Genomic DNA, 14,908 nt, shown 5'->3' with positions numbered 1-14,908 from the left:
GTAAGTGAAAGGATTTGCATCCCTTGCAAATCCATTAGGGACTTCCCTTCCCCCAGGCGCGTAGTCCGCGGCGACGACCTCATGCAAGAAAAGCTCGGCGGTGTCCCTCGGCGCATGCTCAGGAACCACGCGGGGTACCCTCCTTTGCACGCTCTGCCGATCGCTCGCTTGCTCGCCCTCCTACTCTTAACCGCGATCCCCACCCTACCCCTCCCTTACGGACTTGGGAGGAGGCGCCTGCTGCCTTGCGGGCTGGCTCCGAGGGGAGGGCGCCTTTATAAGGAGCGCGGGTGGCGCCGGCGCGAGAACTTTAGTTTGTTTGTGTTTGGTTCGGCAGCTGCAAGTGGCGAGGCGAGGCTGTGCCGAGAGAGCACGGGAGCCATGGATCGGAGCGCGGGTGTAAGTGTGGCGCGACGTCGGAGGGGTGGAATGACTGAATGAATGAGAAAGAGTGTTCGGACTGGAGGGCTGCGGAGATGCCGCTTTCCAGTGGCGCGCGTTGCCTAACTGAGCGGGATCTCGCGGGAAATAAGGGAGAGCCCACGCACAGCCATGCGGCTGTTTCGGTGGTAATAATCATAATAGTAATCGTGTTGGACGTGGATGACGCCTCCGCTTCTCCAAGAGGCGAAGAGATGGGAGCGCGCTCATTCCTCTGCAAACAAATCTGCTTCTCAGCTAAGGCTCCTCGCTCCTAGGGACTCTTACAATAAAGCAGATTCTCGCCCTTTGGCAGTAGATCGGGACTGCACCTTGCAATAATAGCCGGCGCAATAGCGTTGCAAGGGACTGTAGAAAAGTCGCCCCCGGACTTTGCCCTCTTTTTAAGGCTGGGGGTCGAGGCGGCCGTGGAGCGCGTGCTCGTTCACCCTTCCGTGCGTCCTTTATTTCCAGTTTCCCTTAGGGAGAAATTCCATGGACAGGAACGCGACTTGCTTGCACGTAAATGTGCGCGAGTTGGAGTTGGCGGTTTGAGATCTTCCCCAGAATGCAATAAAGAAGTAGAATCGTATATGGTTCTCTGGCGGGGTGCGCGCGTGGTTTTCAGCCCGAGGAACCTGTTGCAGGGGGGAAGGGCATGAATCACTTAACTAAAACGGCAGCTTGCCCTTAAAAAAAAGTCTCATGCTTACATACTGCCGCCAAAAAACCCAAACTTTTTTTGGCATGTCTTCCTTCTCTGTTAGGCTTGAGAGCCAGTTACGGGAGAAAGCAGCTCACTACCACCCCTTTGCTTGTTTATAGCTGCATCCCATTGAATTCCGAAGGATTATTCTGCGGCGAAACTTTGGCGGTGGCTCTTTCGTCTTCCCTGCGCGCGGTTAGAAACGCGGTGACTTTGCTTTGGCTGCACAAAGCGAGGAAAAGTTAGAAGGTGGATCGAGCGCGTTTGAGCACTCTTGAAGCTGCCTTGCCTTTCGAGTCGTAAGCTTGCATACAAAACCAGAGGAATGGTGCAGAACTCGCTGAAGACAGTGGGATCTGATATTTAGAAATAGGCTATGTCTACTCAGAAGTGAGCCCTGCCTGAATTCAGTGGAGTTCACTCCCAGATTAGAGGGTTTAGGTCTGTAGCCTTTCGTCATTATGAGCAGTAACGATTTCTTCTTAAGTTTACCTGTTCCAAGTTAAACATGCAGCGGGATCTGTAATGATGGATCCGTTTAAGACTGGGGAGGTGGAGCCAAAGGGTGGCGGAGGTTAGCTAGAGGAATATTGTGATTTGCATAGGTTTGCTTGGAGGGTATATCACACCATGTGGTCAATGGCTGTTTAGAATCATCAAATTATAGAGTTAGAAGGGACCCCAAGGGTCATCTAGTCCAACCCCCTGCAATTCAGGAATCTCAACTAAAGCATCCATGACAGAATAATACCAACTTTGGTTGTTAGCTAAATGGGTAACAGATTTGGTTCAAAAGATTACTTAACATTCAGCAAAGGATTTCTAGACCTCAACAAAAATTCCTGAATAAGTTTTTGAGCCCTTGCATGCTTGGAGATGTTAAGATCTAAAGGGTCCTAGTTCATTTGCAGTTTGAACATCTGTCGTCCTGCTTGGGGAAGAGATTTCTCTGTTGGAAAGCAATGTTGGCGCTTCAGGTTTGATCCAGGATGGCCTCCTTTTTAAAAGTTGTTAAAACTAAATAAATGTGTGGCCCAAATAAAAATAGATGTGCTTTGAATTGGCCTACAAAGTTGCTTGAGTTCTGTTGAAGTGTGAGAGCAAAGATTGTGCAAGAGATGCAGAGGGTGGAGGGACTCTCAAAGTCTTGGGTAGCAGCAGCTGTGCCCAGGTAGCCACTCCCTCCCTTGGCTGTTATTCGCTGTCTGAGTGTTCAAACGGCTGGTGGTTTCCTGAGATACCCTTCTCATGTCACAAGCTTGTGCAAGAGGATTGGGGGAAAAACCTCAATGCCTGAGGGGGCAGGGGCTGTACCTAGATGGCCACGCCCTCCCCTTGCTTTTCTTTCCCTGTCTGCTTGGTTGGTGGTTTCCTAAGATGCCCTTTCTCTTGCTACTTCTCTTTTTTTTTCTTCTGTTGGCGGGCAAAATTGAAAAATGTCCTTTCCCTCCTACTTACACACAGTCCTATGCAACAGCCAGGGGGGAACAGTAATCGCATGAGGACTTAGGCTTGTCCATTTTGCCCAACATCCTCATTATTTCTTCTCTGCCCCCTTCTTTCTCTCTCTCTCTCTGTGTGTGTGTGTGTGTGTGGTTTTTTTGCTCAACATCCAACCCAGTGAGTTTCCATTAAGTCACAGGTTTCCCCACTTCATTGTAACTTGTTAGTAGGCCCTAATAAAGGTCCTTTGAGTTGGCCCTATGGATGTTCTTGGATTTTCCTCTTAATGGACCAGTAATCCATTATTCCTTTCCTAGACTCCTCCAGGTCATATTATGTGAAACTGTATAGCACAGTGCTCTGCATGGCTAATGAAAACTTTGTATAAGAACTTTGCTTCAGGTTCATAAACAAATTTTCTGACCAGCATTTTATTCCATAGAGGAAATACTGAAGGCAGTCTGGATGTTTGCTTTCATATCCCAAGTTGAAGCTCTAGTGGGTGGCTTTTGTAAATCCATTATAATGCCTACTTCTGTTTTAAAATTAGTTTCTTCATGTCCTTAAGATAGATAGGGAACTAATGTTCATCTTTCTACTGTACATCTGGGAATCACTTCAGTCATGATGACTTGACTTCATAGATAGCACTTCCATCTAGAAAAAACCCTGCAGACCACATGTGATCCCCACTGTATTATTTTGTTCATAGCCTACACATAGATGCAATGGAAAGCAGTGGTTGACAGTATTGCAAGTATATCACATGTGCTCTGATCTAACTTGCCTGTAACAGTTGTCACCTGTTGCACTATGTGCACATGATTTGCAAGATTTTATCTAGTGATCCATGAAGGAAATTCCTTGTGTTTGAAGAACAGCGGGGAAAGAAATTGAAAAATTCCAAATTAGTCTGGAACTAATTTGCGCAGCTAGTTTCCATTTCTTATCTTGAAAGATTCATGTTTTCTTCCTAGTTTTTGGTTAGGTCACTGACCGTTCTTGGAAACTAAAATATGTGGTCTATTATGTTAAGAAAAATTGAAAGTTTACAAAAAGGAACTAGGCTGTTATTGTTTATAGTTGCAGAATTAGGAGCTTTAAAGGCAGAATGACAGAACCCTTGGGTACACTACAGTAGCAAAGCATAAACAATTAAAAGAGAACCTTCCTTGTCTGTTGCAACTAATAAAAGTATAATAAATGTTCTCAAAAGCACTGCTTCTATCACTCTAATTTCCCTTAAAAGTCATAGAAGAAAAGACTGACAGTTAGTGGCTTAAGGTCACCTCGAGGTACTCTTGAGGATTTGAATCCTGGTTGTCAAATCTAAGGTGCTATACAACATTGATGCTTGCTGCTGGTGAGTGTACACTAACTCTAAGCTCTCTCGCTGTCATCTAACTACTGTTTTTGTTCTTTTAATTCTTCTACAGCTGTCTTCTGCGTACTTTTTTGACCTTTCTGACAATAGTACCGATGAGACTGGCTCTGGTGACGATGGCAACTACCAAGGAGAAGCATGTTTTGGACAGGAGAACGCCGATTTCAACCGGATCTTCTTGCCCACAATCTTCTCCATCATTTTCTTGACAGGAATCATTGGCAATGGCTTGGTTATTGTTGTCATGGGCTATCAGAAGAAGCTGAAGAGCATGACTGACAAGTATCGAGTACATCTCTCAGTTGCTGACCTCCTGTTTGTAATCACTTTGCCCTTCTGGTCTGTGGATGCCGTAATCGGCTGGTACTTCGGCAACTTCTTGTGCAAAGTAGTCCATTGCATTTATACGGTCAACCTCTATAGCAGTGTCCTGATCTTGGCCTTCATAAGCTTAGATCGATACTTGGCAATTGTGCATGCAACCAACAGCCAGAGACCCAGGAAGTTGCTGGCGGAAAGGATCGTCTACATTGGTGTCTGGCTACCAGCTCTGCTTCTGACTGTGCCCGATATCATCTTTGCTAGCACAAAGGTCACTGGTGAGCCAGGTGTAAAATACGTATGCCAGCGATTTTACCCTCATGAAACCTGGACAATTTCCTTCAGGTTTCAGCATATTATAGTAGGCCTCATCCTGCCTGGTCTTATAATCCTGACTTGCTACTGCATTATCATTTCCAAGTTGTCACAGTCAAAAGGCCAACAGAAGCGCAAAGCTTTGAAGACCACAGTCATCCTCATTGTTGCCTTCTTTGCCTGCTGGCTACCATACTACATTGGCATCAGCATAGACACCTTTGTCTTCCTTGGAGTCATCCAGAATGGCTGTTACTTTGAGGAGGTTGTGCACAAATGGATCGCCATTACTGAAGCCCTGGCATATTTCCATTGTTGCCTGAATCCCATCCTTTATGCTTTCCTGGGTGCCAAATTCAAGACATCTGCCCAAAATGCTTTGACCTCTGTTAGCAGAGGCTCAAGCCTTAAGATTCTCTCCAAAGGCAAGCGAGGGGGACATTCTTCTGTTTCGACAGAGTCGGAGTCTTCGAGTTTCCATTCCAGCTAACAATATATTTTATTTTCTCTCAATGTTTGTAAAATTGGGACTCACTCTATATATATATTTGTTCTACGTGATTTTGGAGGTTGAACTCCTTCAAGATAATGTACAAGTTTATTCCCAGATGGAATGTTGTATTTGCTTTTAGTTTTCTGTGGGATTTAATGGACTTATTTATAAAATAAAAAACTGTACATCTTGGTGAGTGTGTGTGTCTAGGAGGCAGGGCCTGAATATGTGGCTAGGAGATACAAGTTTTACTGCTTGTCTGTCTAGTTGTGCAGATGTTGAATAACCGTTGTGTTTGAGTTTTTTGTATATAAAAGAAGTATTTTCATTGTACTGGTTGAAAAAAGGCATAATCTTTTATACAGATATTTAGGCTTCTGGCCCAGATTGCATAAGCTGTTTTGGTTTACACTAGTTTTATTTTATTGCAGAAAGTGGGTGCAATCCACATCCTACAGAAGGCAAATATCAAAATGCATAAAATTGAATGCAGCTGGATTGCACCCAGTGACACTTACAACCAAAGTATCTTATTGTCAAGTGCTCTTTTGATAGCAAATTGGTTTGCAAATCTTTTGCCATTGTAAAGTTGTAAATAAAAGTTTGTGATAAAAGAAAACTACTTGGGATCTTGTTTTCATTTTGGAGCTTCTTATTTTCCCTTTTTCTTGCTTGGAATTTGGGTTAGTAATTATTATTTTTTCTGTCCTTGAAAATTTTGGATGAATAGGGTATTTTAAATTCTAGACAGCCTGGTGCCCTCCAGAAGTTAAACTACAGGTACATTCATCCCTGGCCATACTGTCTGGGGCTGATAGAAGTTGCATTCTATTAACATCTGGAGGGTACAACATGGTTCTAGACAAAACTCTCATTCCTGAGTATTGCTGGGGATGGGGGATACCTGTGATGCCATATTATATGTCCATTCCTTAATATTGAGTAAAACAGTCCAAACTTTGTTTTTCTGACTTGCACCGGAACATTTTGCATGTCTACACAAGCCATTCTGCCCTGTACTATGAAATAGCCCCTAGTCTTTGAAATCAACTATTGTTCTTCCTTCTCAAGGTTAGATTCTAATTTGTGGTCTTGAGTTTGGGGGTCACTGACACCAAACCCAATTTCTCTGTGTGTTTTTTCCCTAGGATGCTGGTGATTTGTTTATTGTTTACACAGCCTTGCAGCAGCAGTAGTAAAAAAACCTACTTTCCCCTTGCCCTGTTTGCTCTCTCCCATCCATTGCCTCTTTCTGTTTATGTTGGGGGTGGTAAATGTAGTTCTTCAGATTCAGTTGGGTTGCCAACTTCCATTACTCTCAGCCAGCAAGGCCAATGGTTGGGAATTATGGGAGTTGTAGACCAACAAAGTTGGGAGAGCTACAGGCTCGAGAGTCACATTGATGTCTCAAAACCACCTCTTTCTAACCAAAGTTCCTTATTTCTGAATGCACAGAGCCAGAAAGAATGAAACAATTTCTTTTTTTCAGAGCCAAGAATGGTATTCTGGCACAATTTCAAAGTTATTGAATTATTTTCTCACCCTTGAAAGGCATTGCAAAAGTCAAGAGGAATTGAGTGCTCCCATAATTTTAGGACAGCAAGTAGCTGACTAATATCACCTCTTACATTAAGGCTAGAATTTTAATTTAAATTTTTTAACCATATTCTGCATGTGTAAACTTGTCTCTGCCTCCATTAAATCAATTTGAAACTAAATGGAGAAGAAACTTGTCTGTATTTGTAATAGGCCTACACTCAGGAAGCGGGGCGGGGACACCCTTTAAGCCCCCCTGGCCTATACAGTGATCTTTTGGGGATGAGACGTTAATGGCTTTGGGTGAACTTGCATTCTCCACTGAGCACTTTTGCAGGTGTCGTTTCATAGAGCACAACAAATGTGACTGTCAAGTAGGGCTTTTTTGACAGGAAACTGCAGGTAATATGATTGTACAAGATGTGGATGCAGGCACATCTTTCTCCCTCATAATTCTAGAACGCAGACTTGTTCAATGAAGCAAGACTTGCTTGTAGTTTCCAGAAAAAGGGAGTTGGTAGCTAACTTAAGGAATTCGCTGAACAAAGTTTTGAGGATGTGGTTCACTTTTAAGTGACTATAGGAAGGGACTAAGCAAATAAGCAGGAATGGGAAACCTGTGGCTCTCCACATAAGGAGTTATGGGAGTTTGTGAGTCCCAACAGCTGAAGACCCACAATAATAATATTATTATTATTATTATGAATGTTAGCTGTGATCACTGCAGAGATTGTATACCTCTGAATGCCAGTTCCTGTGGACAAAGAAGGGAGACCCTGGTGCCTTCAGGCCCTACTTACGAACTTTCTGGAACTACTGTTGAAGCAGGATGCTGGACTGGATATTATTTTGATCCATACCAGCAGTGCTTGCTTACTGACATTCTTATTTTTTGCATTTATTGGCTATCCATATAACTTGGTTTTCTGGGCAGCTGACCAACCTTTTCAGAATTCCAAGAGCAATGCAAAGTTTAAACAGTAAAAACTAGTCATAAATACTACAAAATTGTAACAAACAACAGCAACATAAGCACAGCAGCTAATTACAGAATTGTAACAAGGGGAACAATTTGGTAGAAGAACCTAGAATCACAAGATAACTACAACACTGCAATTAAAAGGACTCTGGGAACAAAAAGGCATTTACATGGTACCTAAAATGATCATAAATTAAATGAGGATATGTGACTAACATGACATGGGGTCAAAGCAAGATGAAGCATGATCACGAAAAGGGAGAGATGTCAATTATTTAGACAGCCTTTCACAGCAGGAGCACCCTCACATTCACTAAAAGTATGCACCATATAACTGGCACAATGACACCATTTGACATGGTTGCAATGCTTTTTTCAGGAAATCTCAGCCTTCATGCACAACCTGAAGAGTTGAGAGAGACCCCCATGCGCACGTAGTTTCTTCCTGCAATGAGAAACTTGAAATGTGCTGAGATTTCTTTAGAAGAAACTAACATACAAGATTGGGGGGGAATATGGCTGGGAGAGTTATCAAACAGTGTGTGGGTCTGTGCACATAATGACATAACTCATGTACTTTGGGTGGTAAGGAAAATTGGAAGCTGTCTTGTACTGAGCCAAACCACTGGTCCATCTAGCTCAGTATTAGATGTGCTGACGGGCACAACTCCAATGTTTTAGACACGTCAATCCTAACACTACCTAGAGATGCCAAGGATCAAACCTTTGACCATCTGAACATAAAGCTAATGCTCTACCTCTAAGCCTGAACCCTGTTCACAAGGGAAGTTGGCCCACTGAAAGTTGCTGAACGTTTGGAAGGGTAATTTCTCCCAGCACAGCTGGCTGGGTGGCTCTGCACCCAAACAGAGATTGCCTCTGGAAATGTGTAATGGAAAAGAGAAGTTTGCTGCATGCTTTCTGTTTGCACAGAGGAAAGAGAGATTAAACTTGCATGATGCTTGTGGCATAGCAGACATGCCTTCAGTTGTGCCACCAGAAGCAACTGCACAGCCTGTCATAGTAGAGTATACGCTGGGCAGTCAGGAACGGAGCTTAAAAAAGCAACTCTGGATCCTGACTGTTAAGTTTAACTCATGCACTGAAGAAGGATCTGCTAAGCAAAGATCTATTCATTACAACTATGCATCAAAGTAAGACAACGTGAGTGAGCGAGCTTTCTCACACTGGCCTTGTGGCTCTCATTATCTGGAGCTTCACTATCTCTTCCCTTAGTCCATGGCTGGGGCATAGCTGTCAACTTACAGATTTGAAAATAAGGGACCTGCAGCCTCACCTGTTCCAGGCACTCCAGTCTTCCTGTCCTCCTGCAGTCTGGTCAAACTCATGCTGGTAGCTTCGAGAACACTGTCCAACCAACTTTGTAACCAGAGGTTCAACTGACTAGAATCTGAATCACATGCACCACAAGGCCTATGCAGCCTCAACTTAAGATGGCTCCCCGGCCTGGCTTTGCACTGCAAAGTTTGCAGCAGCACGTACAACAAAATGGCGTCCAACATTCAAAAAACCCCTCAGCTTGCATTAACTAGCCACACACAAGGCATGCAAGCTCCACCCCCCCAGTCGTTCTTAGACTTCTTATTGGGCGAGAAACACAGCCAAGCAACACAGTTGGAGCCTCCCTCCTCCCTGGCCAGCAGGGAGAGGAGCTGCTTCCTTTGAAATTTAAGGGACATCATTTAAGGGAAATTTAAGGGACATCCATCAATAAGGGACAACAGCGGGACATGGCGCTGGAATAAGGGACTGTCCCTCCAAATAAGGGACACTTGACAGCTATGGGCTGGGGAGCATTTTTCAAGAGCTGTGTTACCTGAGCAACCTTTCCAAGGTAACATATCAGTGTTGGGTGGAGCCAGAGGCGAAAGTGGTGGAGTAATGGATGCCATCCTTCCCTTTGTGTAGTAAACTAGTTGCTGCATACACACAGCCCTCTATCCTCCATCCAGGCAAGCAATAGACAAGCAGTTCAAAGACACTTTCCATCCAGGCAAGAGCGCTCAGAGAGAGTGAAGCAAGGCTGATGAAGAGTGTAGCCTGGAAAGAATCACGTTGGTCCAATAAGAGAAGCTCTGAAGGCTACTTTTTGCCTCTGGAGCCAAGGGTCCCCATTCCAGCTTTACTTTTAAGAGACATATTTTTCCCAGGGAATACAATAGTGCATTGCTATTTCCTCTGTGAAAGGAGTAGCTTGGCTCCCACAACCCTTCTTTTTAGAGCATCTCAGATCTTTGAAACAATTCAAATTTACTGAGAAAAATCTAAACACTGTGCTGGCGCTGAAATGGTTTATTGTTTCCACACTCATGTTTAAACCATTTTGCTGAAGCGAGGTTCCTTAGAAGGTCAGCACTCTGGTTCTATTTGCATAGAGTCCAATGCAAGTCACTCAAATTAAATCACATGCACCGCTTCTAATAAACCAGATTGTAATATATTCCAAAAGCTGAGTGAACACAACACACTCATAGTTCCATTATATTAGAATGACAAAAGCAAGACTCTCATTTTCAGTCATTTATACTGGAGGGTGGTATGCATGGTTTGCTAGTGTGGCCTCTTTTAACAAATGCATTTTCTCTTGCTTGCAACGTATGCATTTTTAGCAATATATGCTCAACCCTAAAAAAGTAACCAAATGCAGGGAGAGTGGTGTTTTCACACATGTATGTAAATGGACAAAAGGTCTCCCTAAGAATACATGCTCCATTTCAAGAGCTGCTGTACATGAGAAATCAACTTGCAAATTAGACAAGATAGGCAAGTGCAGGATGTGTACAGACCGCAAAGTATGAGATCCAGCACTGATTTCAGTACAGAGAGAATAGTTATGCGACACTCACCCACACCCATGCCAAGGAGATAAGTATAAAACCTTTAGAAGACATCTGAAGACAGCCCTATATTGGGACAATTTTCAATGTTTAATGTTTTATTATGTTTTTATGTATCTTGGAAGCCACGCAGAGTGGCTGGGGCAACCCAGTCAGATGGACGGGGTATAAGTATTAATTATTACTATTATTAAATAGGATGTCCCTATTTTCATCAGAGGGTGGCGCTTGGGGGGGAATTGTCATCGCGCCACTCCTTAGTGTGTGGAGTACTTCAGGGTGCGATACTCTCCCCGATGCTTTTCAACATCTTTATGCGCCCCCTCGCCCAGCTTGTCCGGAGTTTTGGGCTGGGTTGCCATCAGTATGCTGATGACACCCAACTCTATCTGTTGATGGATGGCCATCCTGACTCGGCCCCAGATACACTGACCAGATGTCTGGAAGCTGTGGCTGGATGGTTACGTGGGAGCCAGTTGAAGTTAAATCCTTCGAAGACAGAGGCCCTGTGGCTGGGACGGGACGATATGGGATTGAGGGGGCAACTCCCATCTCTTGCGGGGGCGCAATTAGTGCCAGCACCGTCCGTTAAGAGTTTGGGTGTAATCTTCGACACCTCCCTTTCCATGGAGGCGCAGATTGCAGCTATAACAAAGGCGGCATTTTTCCATCTCTGCCAAGCTAAGCAGTTGGGCTCCTTACCTCTCTCGCCCTGACCTAGCCACTGTGATCCACACGACGGTCACCTCCAGACTGGATTATTGTAACTCGCTCTACGTGGGGCTGCCTTGAGACTGACCAAGAAACTCCAGCGGGTGCAGAATGCTGCAGCGAGACTCCTTACGGGGTCTTCGCTACGAGATCACATTCACCCGGTGCTATACCAGCTGCACTGGCTCCCGGTGGAGTACAGGATCAGGTTTAAGGTGCTGGTTTTAATCTTTAAAGCCCTATACGGCCTAGGACCCTTGTACCTACGGGACCGCCTCTCCTGGTATGTCCCACAGAGAAACTTACGGTCTTCAAATAAAAACATCTTGAAGGTCCCAGGCCACAGAGAGGTTAGGCTGGCCTCAACTAGAGCCAGGGCTTTTTCGGCTGTGGCTCCGATCTGGTGGAACACTGTCACAAGAGACTAGGGCCCTGCGGGACTTGACATCTTTCCACAGGGCCTGCAAGACAGAGCTGTTCCACCAGGCCTTTGGCCAGGGCACAGCCTGACTCCCTTCCTCGGCAATCTTCGCGGAGCTCTGGCCCAATGGTTGCCAGTGGCTTGATTTGAATTAATTTTATAATGAATGACTTTAGAGTGTTGTTTGTGTTGTACTTTTGTACTGTTTTATTGTTGTTAGCTGCCCTGAGCCCAGCTTCGGCTGGGGAGGGCGGGATATAAATAAAATTTATTATTATTTATTTATTATTATTATTATTATTATTATTATTATTATTATTATTATTATTATTATCAGAGAAATGTTGGAGGGTATGCTATAGCAGGATATAAAGGGTTAATCCAGCCCAGCCATAATCAAGGGGTCTCACAGTTATTGCTTAGAGTGGGAAAAAGTTTAATACAGCTCCAAGTACCTTGAGGTTTAGCTGACATTGGAAGGAATGAGGAAATCACAGTGTAAAAATCACAAATGTGAAAATCAAACAAATAATGTAGTGGTCTAACAAAACATGTCTTTTCTAGAGTAAATTGAACATCACAAGGATCTGTGTGAATGTAATTTCACATGAAGAACAAAACTGTTTTGTTGCTGTTGCATCTTTACCTTCTGTTATTTAAAATGAAAGCCTGCTGTTTCCTCCTTCAATTCTGACCTCATCTTTCTCTCCCATCTGATGTCATGTAATCCTCAATTAAATTCCCAGGGGAATTAATAGCAACAACAAAACAAACTCCCAAAAGAAAATATAGTCTGAAGTGGTCCTATTGAAGATAAAACAACAGTACCAGATAATTAATTGGTTCAATATTGCAACCAATCTAGAAATAAGATACCTGCCCACCTCCAGGTCTTCTTGTTGAGATGCTATAGGCTCATTTTAATTCCACCCCTAACAATGGATTCTGTGTGGTTTGTCTTAATTTATATAGAGCAAACAGCTAGCAAATGCTCACAAGACTCCAGTATTAACTTCGGCCACTCCTTTACACTTTGCAGTCAGCCAGCCTTTATATTTCACATGAAACTAATGCAAGAGACTGTATAACAGAATAAAAAACAACAGACCTTTACCAGCAAGAGAACCTATGAAAAGAAAACCTCAGGAAGAGCTAGTATGCCGGTGATTTAAACCTCCGGAGGCCAGATCCAAAAGTCCTTGAAGACCAGCTTGCCATTTGTTAGACCACAAAAAACGCATTGATCCACCCGGATGATTTATGGAAGTAAGGTATTCAGGATTAGCAACATTTGTAATCAGTGGGAATTTTATGGAGCCGAGACTTTCTTTCAGGAAAGAAAAACAAAACCTGTCAACAGTCAGGCAACTGCATTCTGCACTAACTGAAGCTTCTCCTGTCAGACTGGGAATATCCCCTCACTCACCCAAGTTTAGGAAATTCATTATTCTTCAGCAGAGCTTCTTTTCTTTCAGCAAAGTAAGCAACTCACGTATATGTCAAACAAAGCTTTAAGTAAACAGTAACACAATAACATACTGTCTGAGGGAAACTAAAAACAACAACACCATGAGCAAGAAGCAAGAATGACAGTAGGCCTCTCTGACTGTCCATCCAAAGGGAGAGGCCAATTCCAGAGCACAACACAAAGGCCCCGCCCACCAGGTGCCAGGTATTCTGCTAATCGAACTAGGCCCCAGTGTTTTCCTTACATTCTGCACTAATTGAAGCTTCTAAACCATTTTCAAAGACAGCCCCGTTCTGAACCCTTGGCCTACCTGGTGGCAAGTCAGTATGTCCAAAGTTCAAAGTCCAGGGTCAAGCCATGCAGCCAAAGGTCAGGAAACACAGCGCAGGATCAAGCCAAGTAAGCCAAGTCTAAAGTCCAGCAGTCAGGATATAGTCCAGAGTCAAACCCAAAGCAGAGTCCAAAAGAGGTCCAGGAGCATCCAAGCCAAGGTCCATCAACATGGGCAGTTGAGCAGAAACAGCACCTCAGCTCTGCTTTCCTTTTAGATTCCCTTTTATGCATGCTGGTTGCAGCACCTGGGCTTGATGAGCCATGTGACCCTCACTTGTTTTGAGCCCGCTCCAGCTGAGGAATCACCTCCTCCCACAGCTTGCAGGCCCCACCTGGCCAGCTAGGGAGTTGGGCTATGGGCCCTTACCTGCCTCAGCCTCTCTAGAGCAGGCATAGGCAAACTCTGGCCCTCCAGATGTTTGGGACTACAATTCCCATCATCCCTGACCACTGGTCCTTTTAGCTAGGATGATGGGAATTGTAGTCCCAAATATCTGGAGGGCCAGAGTTTGCCTATGCCTGCCCTAGAGCGTTCCTTCCTCTGTTACCTATGCCTTAGAGCCCACTGAGGACAGAGTGTTTGTGAGGACAGAGGCTCCTCTGGCTCTGGTGATGAGTCCTTCTGCTCTGGTTCCTGTACACTGACCCCCATACCTTCGGAATCCTCCATCACCCTATGAGTACATTCCTTCCCATTCCCCAACTTGCCCCAGTGTGTCCCAGTCCCAGCTACACTCCTCACCGGGAGCCTGGGACCAATCCTTCTTGAACTGAGACATTGTTTATCTCCATGGCTATCCCCCTCCTTCCAGATAAGTCATGATAGGCAAGGATCCAAGGCAAAAGTGGTTGCACAAACCCAGCCAAGTACATGGTCCATGACCTCAGGCTCACACAAACAGTATATTGGGAAGCCTGCTAGACTCTTACAAACACATGCACACACACCCATGCAAATATTCTACTGTATGGTTGGATATCAGGGATGCAAAAGAGGTGACACCTGTGCTATGAACACTATCCCCTTTTCCATGACTAAAGAAAAATGTCACTGAATGTCTATCCAGCACTAATGTATATGCAATGTACTTATTTAGGAAGATTTTGGCTAACCCATTCTCCAAGGAGTTCAGGGTTGCACACATGGTTATCACCTCCTCCCTCATTTTTATTCTACTCTAGGTTAAACTAAGAAAGAGTATCTGAGCAACAGATGCCCATTGTGCTTCATAGTTCAAGACAGATTTGAACCTGGATCTCCCTGCTGCAACTCTTGACACTCTAGCCACTACACAACTCTGCTGGTGTGCAAGGTATGTGTTTTAATGGTGTAAACACAGAGCTAGGCAAATGCTACTCTCTCTCAGGGGCCAAAAATCCAAACATCAACATATGTCACAAAATACATGATTTGTCCTGCTCAAAAGAATAATCATTCCGCAGGAGAAATAGCATATATGATGAAGCCATTAAATAATTACATCTGTATTATCTGTATTGTACTTCAATGGTAGTGCTGG

At 44.2% G+C, this 14,908-nt stretch overlaps 2 protein-coding genes across 2 annotated transcripts in view; one reads left to right on the top strand and one right to left on the bottom strand.

Moving 5' to 3' along the window:
- The window catches only part of THSD7B (thrombospondin type 1 domain containing 7B), a 628,355-nt gene extending 614,880 nt beyond the window's left edge, over positions 1–13,475 (bottom strand). Inside the window, exon 1 of the mRNA XM_081199464.1 lies at positions 13,366–13,475. The gene's annotated coding sequence lies outside the window, so the exon portion shown is untranslated. The remainder of the gene's footprint in view (positions 1–13,365) is intronic.
- CXCR4 (C-X-C motif chemokine receptor 4) lies at positions 183–5,701 on the top strand. The gene is made up of 2 exons (XM_081198043.1): positions 183–399; positions 4,006–5,701. The coding sequence occupies exons 1-2, from the start codon at positions 382–384 to the stop codon at positions 5,077–5,079; spliced, it is 1,092 nt and encodes a 363-aa protein (XP_081054169.1). The 5' UTR covers positions 183–381; the 3' UTR covers positions 5,080–5,701.
- Positions 13,476–14,908: the final 1,433 nt, after the last annotated feature.

Source organism: Podarcis bocagei (genome assembly GCF_964188305.1).
Source record: "Podarcis bocagei genome assembly, chromosome: 1".
Classification (NCBI taxonomy): Eukaryota; Metazoa; Chordata; class Lepidosauria; order Squamata; family Lacertidae; genus Podarcis; species Podarcis bocagei.
This window is presented reverse-complemented; position numbering and strand designations above follow the sequence as displayed.